This window comes from Mytilus galloprovincialis, chromosome 7 (genome assembly GCF_965363235.1).
Source record: "Mytilus galloprovincialis chromosome 7, xbMytGall1.hap1.1, whole genome shotgun sequence".
NCBI lineage: Eukaryota > Metazoa > Mollusca > Bivalvia > Mytilida > Mytilidae > Mytilus > Mytilus galloprovincialis.
Window position 1 is genome coordinate 44,098,473 of NC_134844.1, and position 15,385 is coordinate 44,113,857.

General features: G+C 31.9%; 2 protein-coding genes across 5 annotated transcripts in view; one reads left to right on the top strand and one right to left on the bottom strand.

The window, feature by feature from the left end:
• LOC143083081 (N-acetylglucosamine-6-sulfatase-like) overlaps positions 1-6,317 on the bottom strand; it is a 37,018-nt gene extending 30,701 nt beyond the window's left edge. For 2 of the 3 annotated variants that reach the window (XM_076259280.1, XM_076259278.1), the window contains exons 1-4: positions 6,143-6,317; positions 4,421-4,480; positions 819-1,022; positions 88-153 (exon numbers count right to left, since the gene is read on the bottom strand). In XM_076259280.1, coding sequence (XP_076115395.1) covers positions 88-153; positions 819-1,022; positions 4,421-4,480; positions 6,143-6,265 — 453 coding nt within the window. In that variant the 5' untranslated portion in view covers positions 6,266-6,317. Of the gene's footprint in view, positions 1-87; positions 154-818; positions 1,023-4,138; positions 4,166-4,420; positions 4,481-6,142 lie in introns of all 3 variants that reach the window. The other variant, XM_076259281.1, reaches the window with a different exon arrangement.
• Positions 6,318-6,338: 21 nt separating this feature from the next.
• Positions 6,339-15,385, top strand: part of LOC143083080 (uncharacterized) — a 36,410-nt gene continuing 27,363 nt past the window's right edge. For both annotated transcript variants that reach the window (XM_076259276.1, XM_076259277.1), the window contains exons 1-5: positions 6,339-6,443; positions 10,245-10,560; positions 10,893-10,957; positions 12,100-12,289; positions 13,586-13,716. In XM_076259276.1, coding sequence (XP_076115391.1) covers positions 10,342-10,560; positions 10,893-10,957; positions 12,100-12,289; positions 13,586-13,716 — 605 coding nt within the window. In that variant the 5' untranslated portion in view covers positions 6,339-6,443; positions 10,245-10,341. The remainder of the gene's footprint in view (positions 6,444-10,244; positions 10,561-10,892; positions 10,958-12,099; positions 12,290-13,585; positions 13,717-15,385) is intronic.

Here is a 15,385-nt window from a genome sequence, read left to right on the forward strand (position 1 = left end):
CAATTTATGTATGAAATTGTTTTGTTTAAAATGAAACTATGACTATCTGCAACATTACACAAGTACATGTTTGCCTCCATTACTTACAAGTCCATTCCACCAGTCCCATCCAGGAGGTATATGTTGAACTCCACCCGTTGCTGGAAAACCATACTGTATAAGAAAAAACAAATCCAAATAGTATCTTCATTCCATAATATCTGGCATAAATGAAATTTAGCATATATTAAGGAATGATCTAGAATTTTACAAATAACTAATAAATTCCATGTTGATTCTGAACTTTAATGTTCTGTGCTGCACACAACACAGTCTATTACAAAGTCGATAGTACAATTTCAATAGAATGTACTGTGCCGCGCACAACACTATCTATACAAAATACATTGTATGGAAAGTGTTATGAACCGCTCAAAACAAAATAAACATGGAACTTATTAAAAATTTCAAGCACAAGAAATTTTGCAAATTCCATAATTAATAATAATTCCAAGTTCAAATAATAGCCTGTTAAATATAAAGCCATGTGATTTGAAGAAATAAATGACAAGTAGTCATTTGTAAACATGTTCAATCATTTATATCTATATCTATATCATTTCTAAAACATTGCCTTTTCTTTATTGTTAAAAAAAAATTGTGCTTGTGTAGAAAGTGCATATTTTAGACCAAATTTCAACTATTAAAGAAGGATAGCACACAAGTATGAATTAAGCAATATGCAAGCTTTAACATTTTGCCCTGTTGATCCGAAAAATTCTAACACTTAAAAGTACATGTGATATGTATATCTAGTTTATACATTTATTTAGAAATACCTGGTTTAAATATTTTCCAGCAAAGAATGTGGTGTAGGACTGGTTTTTCATGTACACTGGAAAGGCATCAATTTCCTGTGTTTTCTGCCATTCAGGACTACTACATCCTCCAACAATTGAGTTGTTGTAAGCCTTGTGGCTACTAACATATTTTCCTGTCAGAATACTCGATCGGCTTGGGCAACATAGCGGTGAGGCTACATACTGAAGTATAAATAAACTAAGTATTAATGTTCATTGAAAGGCTTCAAATGATGCTTGTCGTGCTGAGCTTGGTAGAATTCCACTCAAAAATAAAATTGTTTTTTCAAGCATAAATTTTCTAGAGCATATACTTTCATCAGAAAATACACTTGTAAATCAAATTTTCTGTGCAACAAGATTTTCAAACCCCTGGATCCTAAAAACTCAGTGCATTTTACAAAAATTAGGATATTCATATCTTGTTGAAAAAAGTTGTCTAACAAAGCAGCACTTGGGGCAAGTAAAACAGAGAATTTATGATCAGTGCTTGCAAAATCAAAATGCAAACATACAGGAGTCTTCTAAGCTCAGTTTCTTTCGTCAAGTCTACAAAATGGGTCAAAGACCATCATATGTTGATTCACTAAAAAATTTAAATGATAGAGCAGCAATATGCAAAATACGCATAAGTGCATATCCTTTAATGATTGAAAGGGGAAGACATCTTAATATTCCTAGAGAGGAAAGATACTGTCCTGTCTGTAAAAATGGGGAAATTGAGGATGAACAACATTTCTTATTAAAATGTAATAGATATACCTCAAAGCGAGAAATATTAGAAAATAAAATAAATGTTATATTTCATTTACAGCGTAACATTACCCTTGATGAAAAAATATCTCTATTGGTCAATAATAGCTCAGCATTATTACTTATACTGTCTTCCTCTTTCATATCAGAGTGTCTAAATATAAGAAATAGTGAACTTATATGATACATCATTTTGTAACTTTTCATAATTTAGCATGATATGTTATCATGGAACCTTTCATTCTACCATGTCAATTATTATAGTTGTATGTAATGCCATAGGTCTTAACCATTTATTGTTAATGAGTTTGTGCCAATAAAAATATTTGTATTTGTATGTGTATCAAACAGGCTATTATTTATACTTGGAATTATTTTTAATTATGGAATTTTCATAATTTCTTGTGCTTGAAATTTTAATAAATACCATGTTTATTCTGTATTATAATGTTTTGATTGGTGAATAACACTTTCCATACAATGTATTTTGTATAGACAGTGTTGTGCACCACACAGTTCATTCTATTGAAAATATGCTATCTTCTTTGTAATAGAAAGTGTTGTGCACCGCAAAGTTATTAAAATACAGAATAAACATGGATTTTATTAAAAATTTCAAGCAAAACAAAAAATGTAAATTCCATAATTAAAAATAATTCCATGTTGAAATACTAACCTGTTATCAGAACAATGGCATTGAATGTCAATTTTCACACACCCCTTTGTTCTCCAAAATTACTAAACCTCACTCACAAGGAAATGCATGCTGCACATGTTGCAGTTTGAGGAATCCTTGATAACATACACATTATGCAAGATGATATTTTGCATCCATGATCTATGTTGTTAAAAAGATCCAATTAAATTAATGAGGAACTCTTGCACACATTTTTTAACCAGAATTATCTCCCATTATAACATTTAAATTTCAATATTTTTTTTTTTGAAGATGTTAAAATACAGTGAAACCTGAGTAAACCGAACCCTGATAAAACCGAATTTCACTTTAAACCGAACAATTTTCAATGTCCCACAAAATTTCCCTATCAATTAACGTTAATCTGACCTGAAAAAACCGAACCCTGTCAACACCGAATTCAGAACGCTTTTTGGAGGCTCATTAGTACATGTGTATTTAAAAATTACCTGTCAAAATCGATCGATAGCAATCAAAACAAAAGAGTATTTTTAATTATTTGCATGATTTAATTAAACAAACACAGGATGACAGAGTATCCCCTAGGATAATTGCGATTTAATGAACTAATTAGCATCTTTGTGTCTATGTTTGATATTTTTTTGTAAAGAAACGTTAAACTGGTCCGCTGCCCCTTTCCCCGAAGGACAAGAATTGAACTTTCCCTTAGATCAATTAAATGCTTGTTACTCAAATATTTACGGCCACAAATTCGTAACTGCCATTCAGTAGCTAAACTCTTTAATTAAATAATAGTTTTAAAGCGTTTCACTGGATTAAGAAGTCGTGCAACACAACAAGGTCAATGACTTTCAAATTATATTTACGGTTTGTCGGATTCCCTTTAGAGGCCCTATATATATAATTCAGATGCTCCTGCAGACTTCCATTAGCTATTTATCAACGATAAAGTTAACCCGAATAATTCAGTCGTTATATCCCGCTGATCTACGAAGACTACATCGTGTGGGAGAAAATCGGACACGGAAAGGGCTTGAATTATTCAAGTTATGACAAAGTTCTAGAATAAACTGGACCCCTGCTGTTGTTTCGCTCTTATCTTGTGGCAAAGTATCAATCTGCGGGTGACCAGTTTAGTCCGAGAACTCTGTATACAGATAATTTAAAATGACGATATCTCGATCAAACTACGGAATCTTCATTTGACGGTGACTGAAGATCTGAATTGGTCAGTGAATTAACGGTTGAGAAAATAATCATAAAAAGCAAAATTGCTCCACGTCTGACATCATTGAACGATTAATCCCTTTACACAACGAGGATCGTGTTTGACGGAGTGGCGTTTGATTCATATATGAAAAAAAATATGTCTATCTTCGTCTACCTAAATTTTTATATTTACATCTAAATCATCATGAAAATAAATTATCTTCTGTTGTGTCGTCTATCGTCCCTTGTCAGTAAGTGCAAACATTATTTTGGTGTCGACTTCCGTTTACCTCTTCAATCCGAACACCTGTGAAAACCGAACAAAACGCAAAGTCCCGTGGGTGTTCGGTTTGGACAGGTTTCACTGTATATGCAAATGACACAATAAAACCTAAACATATCTACTGGTCTAGAACTTAGAAGTCAACATATAGTCCTCAACAATGGACAAATTACAAGCTCTTAATTTCTTGAAGTATAAAAAAACTTTACCACCTGGTACATCAGAGCTCATCATTCTCAACTTAAGGACAACTGTATACCTAATCTATTACTCTTTTCTAGTAAAAAAATATTCATAGGAGAAATGTTACTCGCTCTATAAATATTAAATTATAAATATATAAATTGTCAGAGTGTCTATGTGTTCGACAAACAAATTGTATTTATTTATACTTACTAGTAAACTATGTCAGCATCCTATTTGCTACAAAAAGTGGACGGAAGTTTTTGAGATTGAAGAGAATGATCTAATTTTTATTGGAAACTATCTATATTAATGGATCTAGATTTCAAAATAGCACATTATTGTATTTTCACTAATTCTAAACTTATGACTATGAAACTTATAAATTACAATGTATGTGATGTATGTGAAAAGAAAAAAAAATGTTTATCAGTTTTTTGGTATTAGGTTGCTTTATCTGATATTTCCCACAAATATTCTTTTATACAGACTTACCATGGAATTAAATAGCATCCCATGATCTCCAATTAACTTGTTTGTCTTCACAATTGGAATCTATAAAAAAAAAAAATGTTTGAATTAGCCTATTTTTAACAATTTAAATTTTTATAGAAACCAGAAATTATAGGAAAAGATGTTATCAACTTTTTAATGTACAACTTGACCACATAAAAACTTTGAGTTTGGTAATTCCAAAAGCATGTGTCATATTGGCAGTGAAATTGTTATCATGTTTTCATTGACATTAAGTCTTCGCATAACATTTTAAATGTATGTACAAAAATGTATTATTTCAAACATTAGTTTTAGTTTCATAACAAATCTTTTGTCTATAGCCTCACTGGACACAATTAAGAATGATTTTTGAACTTCAATTATTTTTTTTCTTTAGGGAATACTTTTCTTGAATTGTGTGTACCATAGAATTAAAGATGTATGAAGGCTTTTCATTTTGAATCATAACACACATAATTTTCTATTTACGTTGGGATACTTAAGTAAGATTTTCATAACCTGGTTTTATGGGTCTAGCAAGCCCAATATGGACGCAATTACGAACGGCATTATATTTATATATCTGGCAGAAGAAATCAATGACAACGATCTAAATTTATGAAACATTATTCTTATCTTAAACCCATTTCCTAAGAAAATAAGAAGCGTAATATGGTATTTTACTTCAAATTCTTCAGCAGTAGTTGCAGACGAAATTAGTGACAAAAATTTTCTTTGAAAAGGAAATATTTCCGATTTTTTTTGTTTTTATGCAAGTTCTTTCGTCTAAGAAGCACTGAATTCTCCTTTTAGTTAGTGAACCTATGATTTTAATATATATTTAACCTTTACTTTCAGAGTTCTTGGGACTTTTCAATAAATATACTATTTTCTTCTGACAATGCTCAGGGTCACCAGAGTCTGAGAAAACGTTTATTTTTGAATTATTTTGGCAAGATAAAGGGCATCACGCATATGAACATATTCAGGAGATATTTTTCTATCTATATAATGACAAAAGAAGGCAATTTGCACTAGCTTGTGTGCTTTATTCATGTAATTTCCAAGAGAGGGAGTCATTATTTTGACATTTACGAAATTGAATTTTTCATCGTCTGCAACATTAACCATGTTAACCAACTGCGCATGAACTTTTTTTTCATGAAAACACAAGTAATGTAGTGGGTTTTTAAGTAATAGAAACATTTATTAATTATCATGCATAAATATTATATCAGAGGGCAAACATTAAAAATCGTTCGTAATTGCGTCCAGTCGTAATTGCGTCCGGTAAGGCTAGGGTTTAACTAAATACTATTTTCTTTAATATCAACTGAATTAATAAACAGGCTATCAACCAGTTAGCATGGAGAGACATTTTTCCTGCTTGCCCTGACATCATCTTAAAAAAAGTCATTGTTATCTCTCTATCTGTACATGTATGCATAACATTTGACAGGATGGAACTACATTTACTAGTCTTTTTCCCATGCCATACATGTACATGTATATAGTTGCCCATTCTGGTTAGAAAAAAAGTCTGCTCAACTTTTACGTATAAAACTAGGAATTTTAATGCATGATCAACATGTAGTCAGGGACATAACAGTAACACAGTGCACTGTGGAACAAGTATAAGTAATGTAACTAGCATTGTGTAAGAGGAACAGTTAATGTCAATGAGTTATAACTTTTTGTTTTAACATCCTGTTAAAATAGTACCTGTCCTCCGAGGATTAAATCTTGATCATCTGTTAGAACAAACACAATGTTTGACTTCCCTGACATCGTTTCTCGAATTGAAAAACCAGTCATTAACGCAAATATTAGTATTAGTACAAGCATCCTATCCGCCTCACAACTTCTGCAATCTGAAAATATGTCACATGACAGTCACGTGATTGAAAGGAGTTGTTCCCCCTTCATTGGGTTCAATCAAAAAACTGAATCATGTGACTGCAATGTTGGGTTAATTTCCTGTAAAAAGACGATTGAAAGAACTAAACGTGGGCGTAAATACGTAGTAAGTTAAACAAAGAATTGACACAGCACATCATTTAATTTCATATTTCTGTCCAAATTACCAAGAAAATATATATGCCCACCTACTTGCATTTTATCTGTTAGAGACAAACTGAAAGTAAAAAAGTGAACATGAGAATACACACATGGAGACTCATGTATCTTTTATCTATATTCTGATGTCTTTTGCATTCATTTTGACGTTTTTTTTTAAACATAACTCCCTTGAAAATTCCTTTTCAAACGGTATTCATGAAGGTAGCTGTTGAAAGAAAAGGTTTATCATAACAGAGGGTTTGGATGGGGTTAAATGATTAAAGAATAATGAAAATAAAAAGAAAATGAAGATTAGAGAATAACGGGCAAAAAAAATGAAGATTAGAGAAATGCGTGGTCTAATTTTTTGATGATTAGAGAAAAAAGGGGTTATTTTTTTTGAAGATTAGAGAAAAAAGGGTGAAAATTAAATGTTTACAGAATAACAGACCCCCCTCCAGACCCTCATAACAAAATGTCTTTTACCAAAATTATCTAAAATTATTGTATTTACACCATACAATTTATTCAGTGTACAGGCAATGAAAGACAAACCAGTACATTTTTTTTATCATTGTTTATTGTTGCAATTAATAGGATGTTAAGATTAACACATATATATATACATAAAGTCTATAGTACTTCAGTTGACAATCAGTCTCTCAAGACTCTCATTAGACTCTCAATGTCAGACTTGAATTTTATTTTTTCTTGAAACAATAACTGGACAGAAAATCCAACAGAGTTACCTTACATGCATGCAAATAGTGTAAAAAATCATAAAAAACTAAAAAAAATGGATAGAAGACTACAAGATTGAACATTGAATTTCATCATGTTGCAGATCTCATATAAAACTAGCTATATATTTTATATATATAGCTATATGTCTTATAGAATTTGAATGTTGTTTAAATTCCAATATTGTATGTTTGTAATGATTGTCATGTTTGTCTTGATAACAATCCAATATTTGGATTTTAAACCAATAAAATGATTTGATTTGACACCAACAACTATTGATATATTAAATGACAACAATTTAACACAGACCTGTCATAAACAAGAACACCAGAAACGACACAACCCTAGACCTTTTGTGTATGACCAATCCATCATTTGTTAATAGAGTCGAAACATTACCACCAATCAGAGCAAGTGATCATGACATAATTTGTCTACAGTGAAATAAATGTAACTCTGCCGCACAATAAACAACTGGCTCATAAAGTACTTCACTACAAAAAGGCAAATTGGGAGCAAATAGAAAAAGATCTCACTGAAACATACCAACAACTAAAACAAGATCAAGATAAATTAAATCTCAATGAACTTTGGAACACGTTCAAAACCAACATCCAAAAATCTATTACCAAGAATATTCCAACAAAAAGCATTGGTAACAAATCGAAACTACTGTGGGTAAATAACCAACTGAAAAAGCTCATCAACAAGAAAAACAAACTATATAAAAAAAAAGAAGAATCCCAAGTATAAAAAACAATACCAAGAAATTAAAACCAAGCTCCTGAAAAAAATGAGAAACTCGTATTGGCAATACATAGAAAATATGATTTTCGATATTGAAATAAAGGAGCCAGACCAACCATGCTTCAAAAATGCTCCTAAAAAACTGCACACCTACATGTACATTAAAAGCCAGAAAAACGAAAACACTGGCATAGCTCCTCTGCGAAGTGAAGGTACACTGCACTTGAGTCCATCTGAGAAAGCATATATACTAAATAAACAATTTTAAGTCTGCTTTTACATCTGAAGTAAACACTAACATTCCAGACAAAGGTCCTAGTAAATAACCTATAATGGAACCCATCAGAATATCTAGGGATGGTGTTTACAAACTAATCAAAAACATAAACCCGAATAAAGCTGCTGGTCCTGACACCATCGCAGGCAAAGTATCAAAACAAAACATAGAAATATGTACAGATATCCTCACTTTAATATTTAAAAGATCACTACAAACAGGCAAAGTACCATCTGACTAGAACCACGCAAACTTCACACAGGTCTGTATTCCAAAAAGGGGATAAACACAACCCAGGCAACTATAGGCCTATATCCTTAACATGCATAGCTTCAAATTACTTGAACATATCTTTGCAAGCAGCATGATGAATCACCTAGAAACAAACAACACTCTATGAATTACAACATGGATTTAGGGCAAAACTACATGTATCATGTGAAGTCATCTCACTGATACACGAATTATTCCAAAACAACAACAAGGACATACAAACAGATCTTATAACCATGAATTTTGCTAAAGCTTTTGACAAGGTACCTCACAAAAGATTACTATACAAATGAAATACTTTGGCATATCAGATCAAATCATGAACTGGGTAGAATCCTTTCTTTCAAACAGAACTCAAACAGTACTTTTAGAAAACATGTCATCTTCAAAAATACCAGTCTCATCAGGTGTCCCAAAGGGTACAGTGCTAGGACCAATACTATTCTTAATCTACATAAATGACCTCCCAGATTACATCCAACATAGCAAAATCAGACTCTTTGCAGATGACAGTTTAATCTACTGACAAATTAAAACTCAAAACGACTGCCTCAATCTTCAATAAGACCTAGAAGCTGCCATAAAATGGGAAAAAGATTAGCTTATGTCTTTCCATCCAGACAAGTAACATCATGAATATAACAACAAAAAGAAATCCCATCCACTTTTATTATAACATGCATGGACACATCTTAGAATCTGTAAAACATGCAAAATACTTAGGTATCACCATCTCAGCAGACCTAAAATGGAACACCCACATCCAACAAACCGCTGCAAAAGCAAATAAATCCTTAGGTTTCATCAGACGAAACCTTAAAGTCCAATCACAATCAATTAAAGAAAGATCGTACCAAACACTTGTAAGACCAAAGTTGGAATACTGTTGTACTGTATGGGATCCATTTACAAACGAAAATAAAAAATCGTTAGAAAAAGTACAGAGAAGAGCGGCAAGGTACATGTGCAATAGACATCACAACACCAGCAGTGTGTCTGAGATGCTAGACACCATGCCATTCCATCGCATAATGTATTACAACAGAGTCAGTCTACTACGAGATCCACCAATAAAGAATTCTACAGACAAATTCAATGCAATAAAGACAGCTATAAATTATTTTTTTCTGTCAAACCATCAAAGACTGGAAAAAACTATCCTCTGAAATTACTAAAAACACTACTACAGAAAACTTCAAGGGTGCACTCAGGCACGATGTGCTCCTTGATACTTACCCTCATCTGAAATAAACAGATACTCTTGTTTTTATCTTATACCAAAAAATAAAAATAAAAAATGTAAAATTTAAAACCAAATAAAAATTGTATAAATTAGAAACAATTTTTTTTTATAAAAATTGAAAATATGAAAATATATGACCAAAAACAACTTTGAACAAGAAATATTTTGTTAATCTATGTTTTGACAAAAAAATTATCCACATAAATTTATTTTGAAACATTTTCCAGGCATGCGCCAGAAAGTAAACATCAGTACGTTGATGGTTTTCTGTAACAAAAGAAGAAGAAGATTTGATTGTAAAACTGCCACTAGTCTTCACAATCAATGATAGCTATTCACTAGATAAATACAGTTGTAAACTTTCTAAATGTGGACATTTAACTGGTTCATATTAAATTTTACAAGCAACTGGAATATACAGGTGTTTGCGTAAGATTAGATGAGTTTTTTTTGTTGATTTTACAATGTAATCTTTTTTTCAGATGGACCTACAAGCATGACAAGACAATTTTAAATGAAATGACAGTGTCATCCTTATGATGCATATACATGATATAAAGATATAATAATAAAAATTCCATGGCTGAGTCCACATCAACAGAACCAGACTGGACTCACATCTTGGTAGAAACATCTAGTCTGGATGATGTAAAGGGTGCACTCAGAGGTTCATCAAGACTAAAGTTTACATGTATTGATGTGTCATCTAAGTTTCTGGCCTTTGGTAGCAATACAGGCAGTGTGTATGTGTTTGGAAGATCTAATCACAAACATCCACAGATTATTTTCCCTGAAATTGTAAGTGTTTCTTACCTAAAATTACCCAAGAGGATGGCCTTTCTGAAGTTAATGAGGCTATTGCTTCTTTAAGAAATACAGGTTGATTAAAAAGAAATACTTATTACCATGATTACCTTTATTGTCAAAAGTATTAAAAATGAACTCAACAATATAATAGATAATTTCAAAATTAAGTAACTGAAAACATGTTGCAAGTAAAATGAAAATGATTATGATTTTTAATTTACATTAATTTTAAAAATATACATGATTTTCAAACATGCTAATGTCTTATTAACTATTTGTTTAATCAAATTTAAAATATAATCTTTTTCATTTCTGCTTTCCAGGAACCAGCACAAGTTAACTGTGTATCAATTAGTCCTATAGATAAATCGGTTGCTTTTTCAACAGTGTAAGTAACTTTGCACTAAACTATTATTTATATGACAGACTTACATTTATCATCAAAAAGAAAGGGAGCATATTGTTCATTAAACATGTTAAATTGAAATTGAAACAATGTTCTGTTAAAATTGGTTAAACATTGAAACCAATCTAAAAAATAAATCATATAAAAGTCACAACAAAAAAAACAAGAGGGTGTGATACAAAATGAATATGCAACAGTAGAGCAAACAGCTAGTTTTAGTTTTAGAAAACAGTAAATATTTAGGTATTTTACCAGGAACAAGAATGTGCCCTAAGTAAACGGATGCCCCATCCACACTATCATTTTCTATGTTCAGTAGACTGTGAAAATGGGGTAAAATCTCTAATTAGGCATTAAAATTAAAAAGATCATATCATAAGGAGCATGTGTACTAAGTTTCAAGTTGATTGGACTTCATCTTCATCAAAAACTACCTCGACCAAAAACTTTAACCTACCTCGACCAAAAACTGAAACCTGAAGCGGGACGAACGGACAGACAGACGGATAAACGAAAAAAACATAATGCCCATAAATGGGGCATAAAAATTGAACTCACCAGGTAACTGGTTCAAGTATCTTTAATGTATTTATTTCTTTTTGTCAGAGGAATCATAATTGATAATCCTATTTACATTGTAACCTTGATGATTTAGTTGAGAGTTGAGATGTAATTGATATTCATTTTATAACTTCCAAACTTGTGTTCAATTACTGTATCAATTTTGGACATTTTTCTTGTGTATTTTTCATGTTTTGACAGTTTGAACTTTTAGAGTTTTGAGGCTTAAGGATTGAAAGTTACAATTTTACATATATATATATTTATTTTCATCCCATGAGCTTTCCTACTGGATTTTTTTCTCTCATAAAGCTCCTTATAATAAGAGTTTTCTATATAAATATCAACATTCGATTATATAGGTTCATATACTATTTGCATTTATATGCATGTACATGTACTACATTACTCTTTCCATTTATATGGCATTATGCATGTACATGTACTACATGTACTATTTGCATTTATATACATGTACCTGTTCTATTAAAGTTACATACAGACAAGACATATCTCTGTGTCAACAGTTTAGTTATCAACTAAATATTTTTTTCTTTTTACAGGAAAGGACATGTTGTAGTTGTGGAACTGAGCACAGAAAAAGGTTCACGACAAAAACCTGAAAGGTTGCGATTGATTACTGACCATGTTCAGTCAACTGTGACCAGTATTACATGGGATACCACAGGAAGTAAACTATATACAGGGGACAACCTTGGGAGAATTTATGCTACATCTATACCTAGTACAAAAGTAAGACAATTACATTTAGATTTACAATTATCAGGGTCGACATGGTATAATACCATACTCCATATCTATCTGTACAGGATTTGTTTGTTTGTTTAAAATAATTTTGAAGTCATTTAAGTATTTTCATTAATACATGTAGCTGTTCATAGGTTGCACTTTGTAAATACAGCTGTTTCTCAAACCACCCCTCTTTTGGGAAGATTTAGAATATTCATAGAAAATTAATTTTGTTTACAAACTGTTTCCCAGTTATGCTCTCTGTGTTTCATCTCATAGAGACATAACTTGGGAATGTTACCAGTAAATATACATATGCATATTTGTTTACATTGAAATCTGTGATAACCCTTCATTCGAGGTAGGGGTAGTTAAGAAAATTAGTGTTAGTTTAAACTCTGAAAAGATCAGGGCATGTAAATGTTGAAAATATGTCGACAGCCCTATATTTTGACCTTTGAAAAAAATTGTAGTGCATATGAACTTTCAATTCTAGAGGGGCCTGATGGGTTATTTTTTCGTTCTACGTGATCAGCGCATTTTCGCTATCGTGATTTTCTGTGAATCGTTATTGACAAAAAAATCAAATCATGAATCGTGATGAGACACCCACATCAGGCCCCTCATTCTAGGATAAGATTTTTTTCAAAACTTCATAGTAAAAGTGGTACAGTTTTAGCCGTAAAAGGAGTTCCTATGGGAAATTGCATTGTCAATATTTACAGAAATGCAACCTATAAGCTGTAAAATTAAGCCATCTTTTTTTCTGAATTGGTGCTATCACATCACTATTGAGAGCGCTATTTCTTTGCATATTTACCACAGGTTTTTAGAGAATCTAATTTTGAAGTGTAAAATGTGTCAGAATGTCCAAATTACTCTGATAAAAACATAGGATCTTAAGGCATTCATATCGAAATATTGAATAAATCAGTCAAGTCTGGAACTGAAGAAGGTAGAAGATAGAATTGAGAGATGAAACAGGGAATGTGTCATAGAGACAACAACCCAACCAAGGAGCAGAAAACAGCTGAAGGCCACCAATGGGTCTTTAATTCAGTAAGAAAATTCTGCACCCAGACACATGATTCAATAATGTATACCGAGTTCATCCAAACCAACACCATACTAAACTCCAAAAAATATAAATGAACCAAGTTTAGAAAAAAATAGTTTTATAAACATTTACACACCCCTTGCAATGTTAAAAGCAATTTTATTCACTTCAATTCATGTTCCTAAAATGTAACTTTCTTTTAGGATTTATCACCAGAAAATGATTATAAATCTATGTTTCAGGTACAGAATTTTGTATCACTACCACCTGAGATCATTCTCAGATTAGATTCTCCTATCTGTCAAGTGGAATTCTCAGAAGATAAACTACTGGTGTCTACGTTACACAAGTGCTACCTGTGTTATACAACAAGGTAAATTTTAACTTACATATATTACAAATTATTCTAATGGGTAACACGTAATCACGTGACATGTAATAATTCAGTTTATTTTCATTTAACTGCAAGAAAGGAACGAATAACCCTAAAAATTTACACCAGTGGTGAATTATCATATTATTCACCGGCCAATAACCTTTTGAGTTTCTTGATTTGTAAATCAGTTTTCTCCCATGAAAATGACATCACAGGCGTAAATAAATAAAATGGCATTATCACCGTGTATCATCAGTACACCGGATATAGGTACTAAGCAAGCGGGCATGATCGATTTTGATCTTACACGGTAACGAAAATCTTTGTTTTGCTTGATCAATATTTAATTTACATTTCTCAACATTTGAGTTTCATGCTCCCAAATAATTTTTGCATCGATTTTTTCCTATTCATAAAACAAATTCGATATTCTAATAAGAACAATTAACTTGTACAAGCGCAAATAGTTGTGAATGTCAACACCAACTTTCAATTTCGTTACAGTGTTTGAGACATTTACATGTTTTATCTGAAAGAAACCTAATACAGGGCAAAAGTAATAGTCACCAATCATAAACCTACCTGTGATTACTCATTCCTTGAAACATTTTTGGTAATAAACGAGTATAAAAATAATGTTTTTGTGTACGGTGTACAACAACATAACTATGCACCGTACATAAGGATTTATGTGGTCAGCTAAACACCGTACACAACACTTTTTTAGGGATAAAATATCGAAAAATAACATATGTATGAAAGATTTCAATGCCAATTATTGAAACAGCTATACTTATTACACACACACATTGACCTTCTATCAGAAAAAGAGTTGCAATGAATATAGAATTATATCGGATGAGACGAGGGCCAACTTCTTTGACAAGTGTTTGCACATGCTTTTACAATGTTTTAGTAATCCCTCTTGTTTTGGGAAAATAATGAGACATCTCTAACCATCAACTTACGACCAAATCATTTCTTAAAATAGCAATTATGTTTAGATTGAAGTACACATTGATATTATGTGAACAAAACAAAGATTTTCGTTACCGTGTAAGATCAAAATCGCTCACGCCCGCTTGGTTAGTACCTATATCCGCTGTACGATGATACACGGTGATTATTCACGTTAAAGGAAGCCCATCATGAGACTTGAAAATAAGGCTTTGGACGTGCATCTAGTGCCGATGATATCTCTTATAAACGGTCCTTTACAGCGCCATCAAAATTTTACAAAAAGATTCTACCTTTGTAGTACATGTTCAAACGAGAAGTTCTAAGACACAAATGTATTTTCAAACGTCAATTTGTGTTTGATAAAGTAAGGTAAGCGTTTTTTCAATGATCCAAAAGGCCCTTCAACTGTTAGTTAGGTATATAATAAAACAATTGTGGTCCCTAAGAAGCGATGCATATCCGAAGTTGTCAACCCTTAACAATTATTTACCTGGGGCTGTGCCCTCAATGAAATAACCTTCTTGGGTTGACAATTTTGGATATTCACCTTTTCTTCGGGCCATAATTATATAATGTCAAATGTTAGGCTTGCTTCAAGTTCTTAGCTGCTTTTGAGGATAATTGACATTTTGGGGTTTGTTTGACCTGTATATTCACCAATATATAAACTTCACAGATGTAAGACCAATATTGATTGGACAGTGTT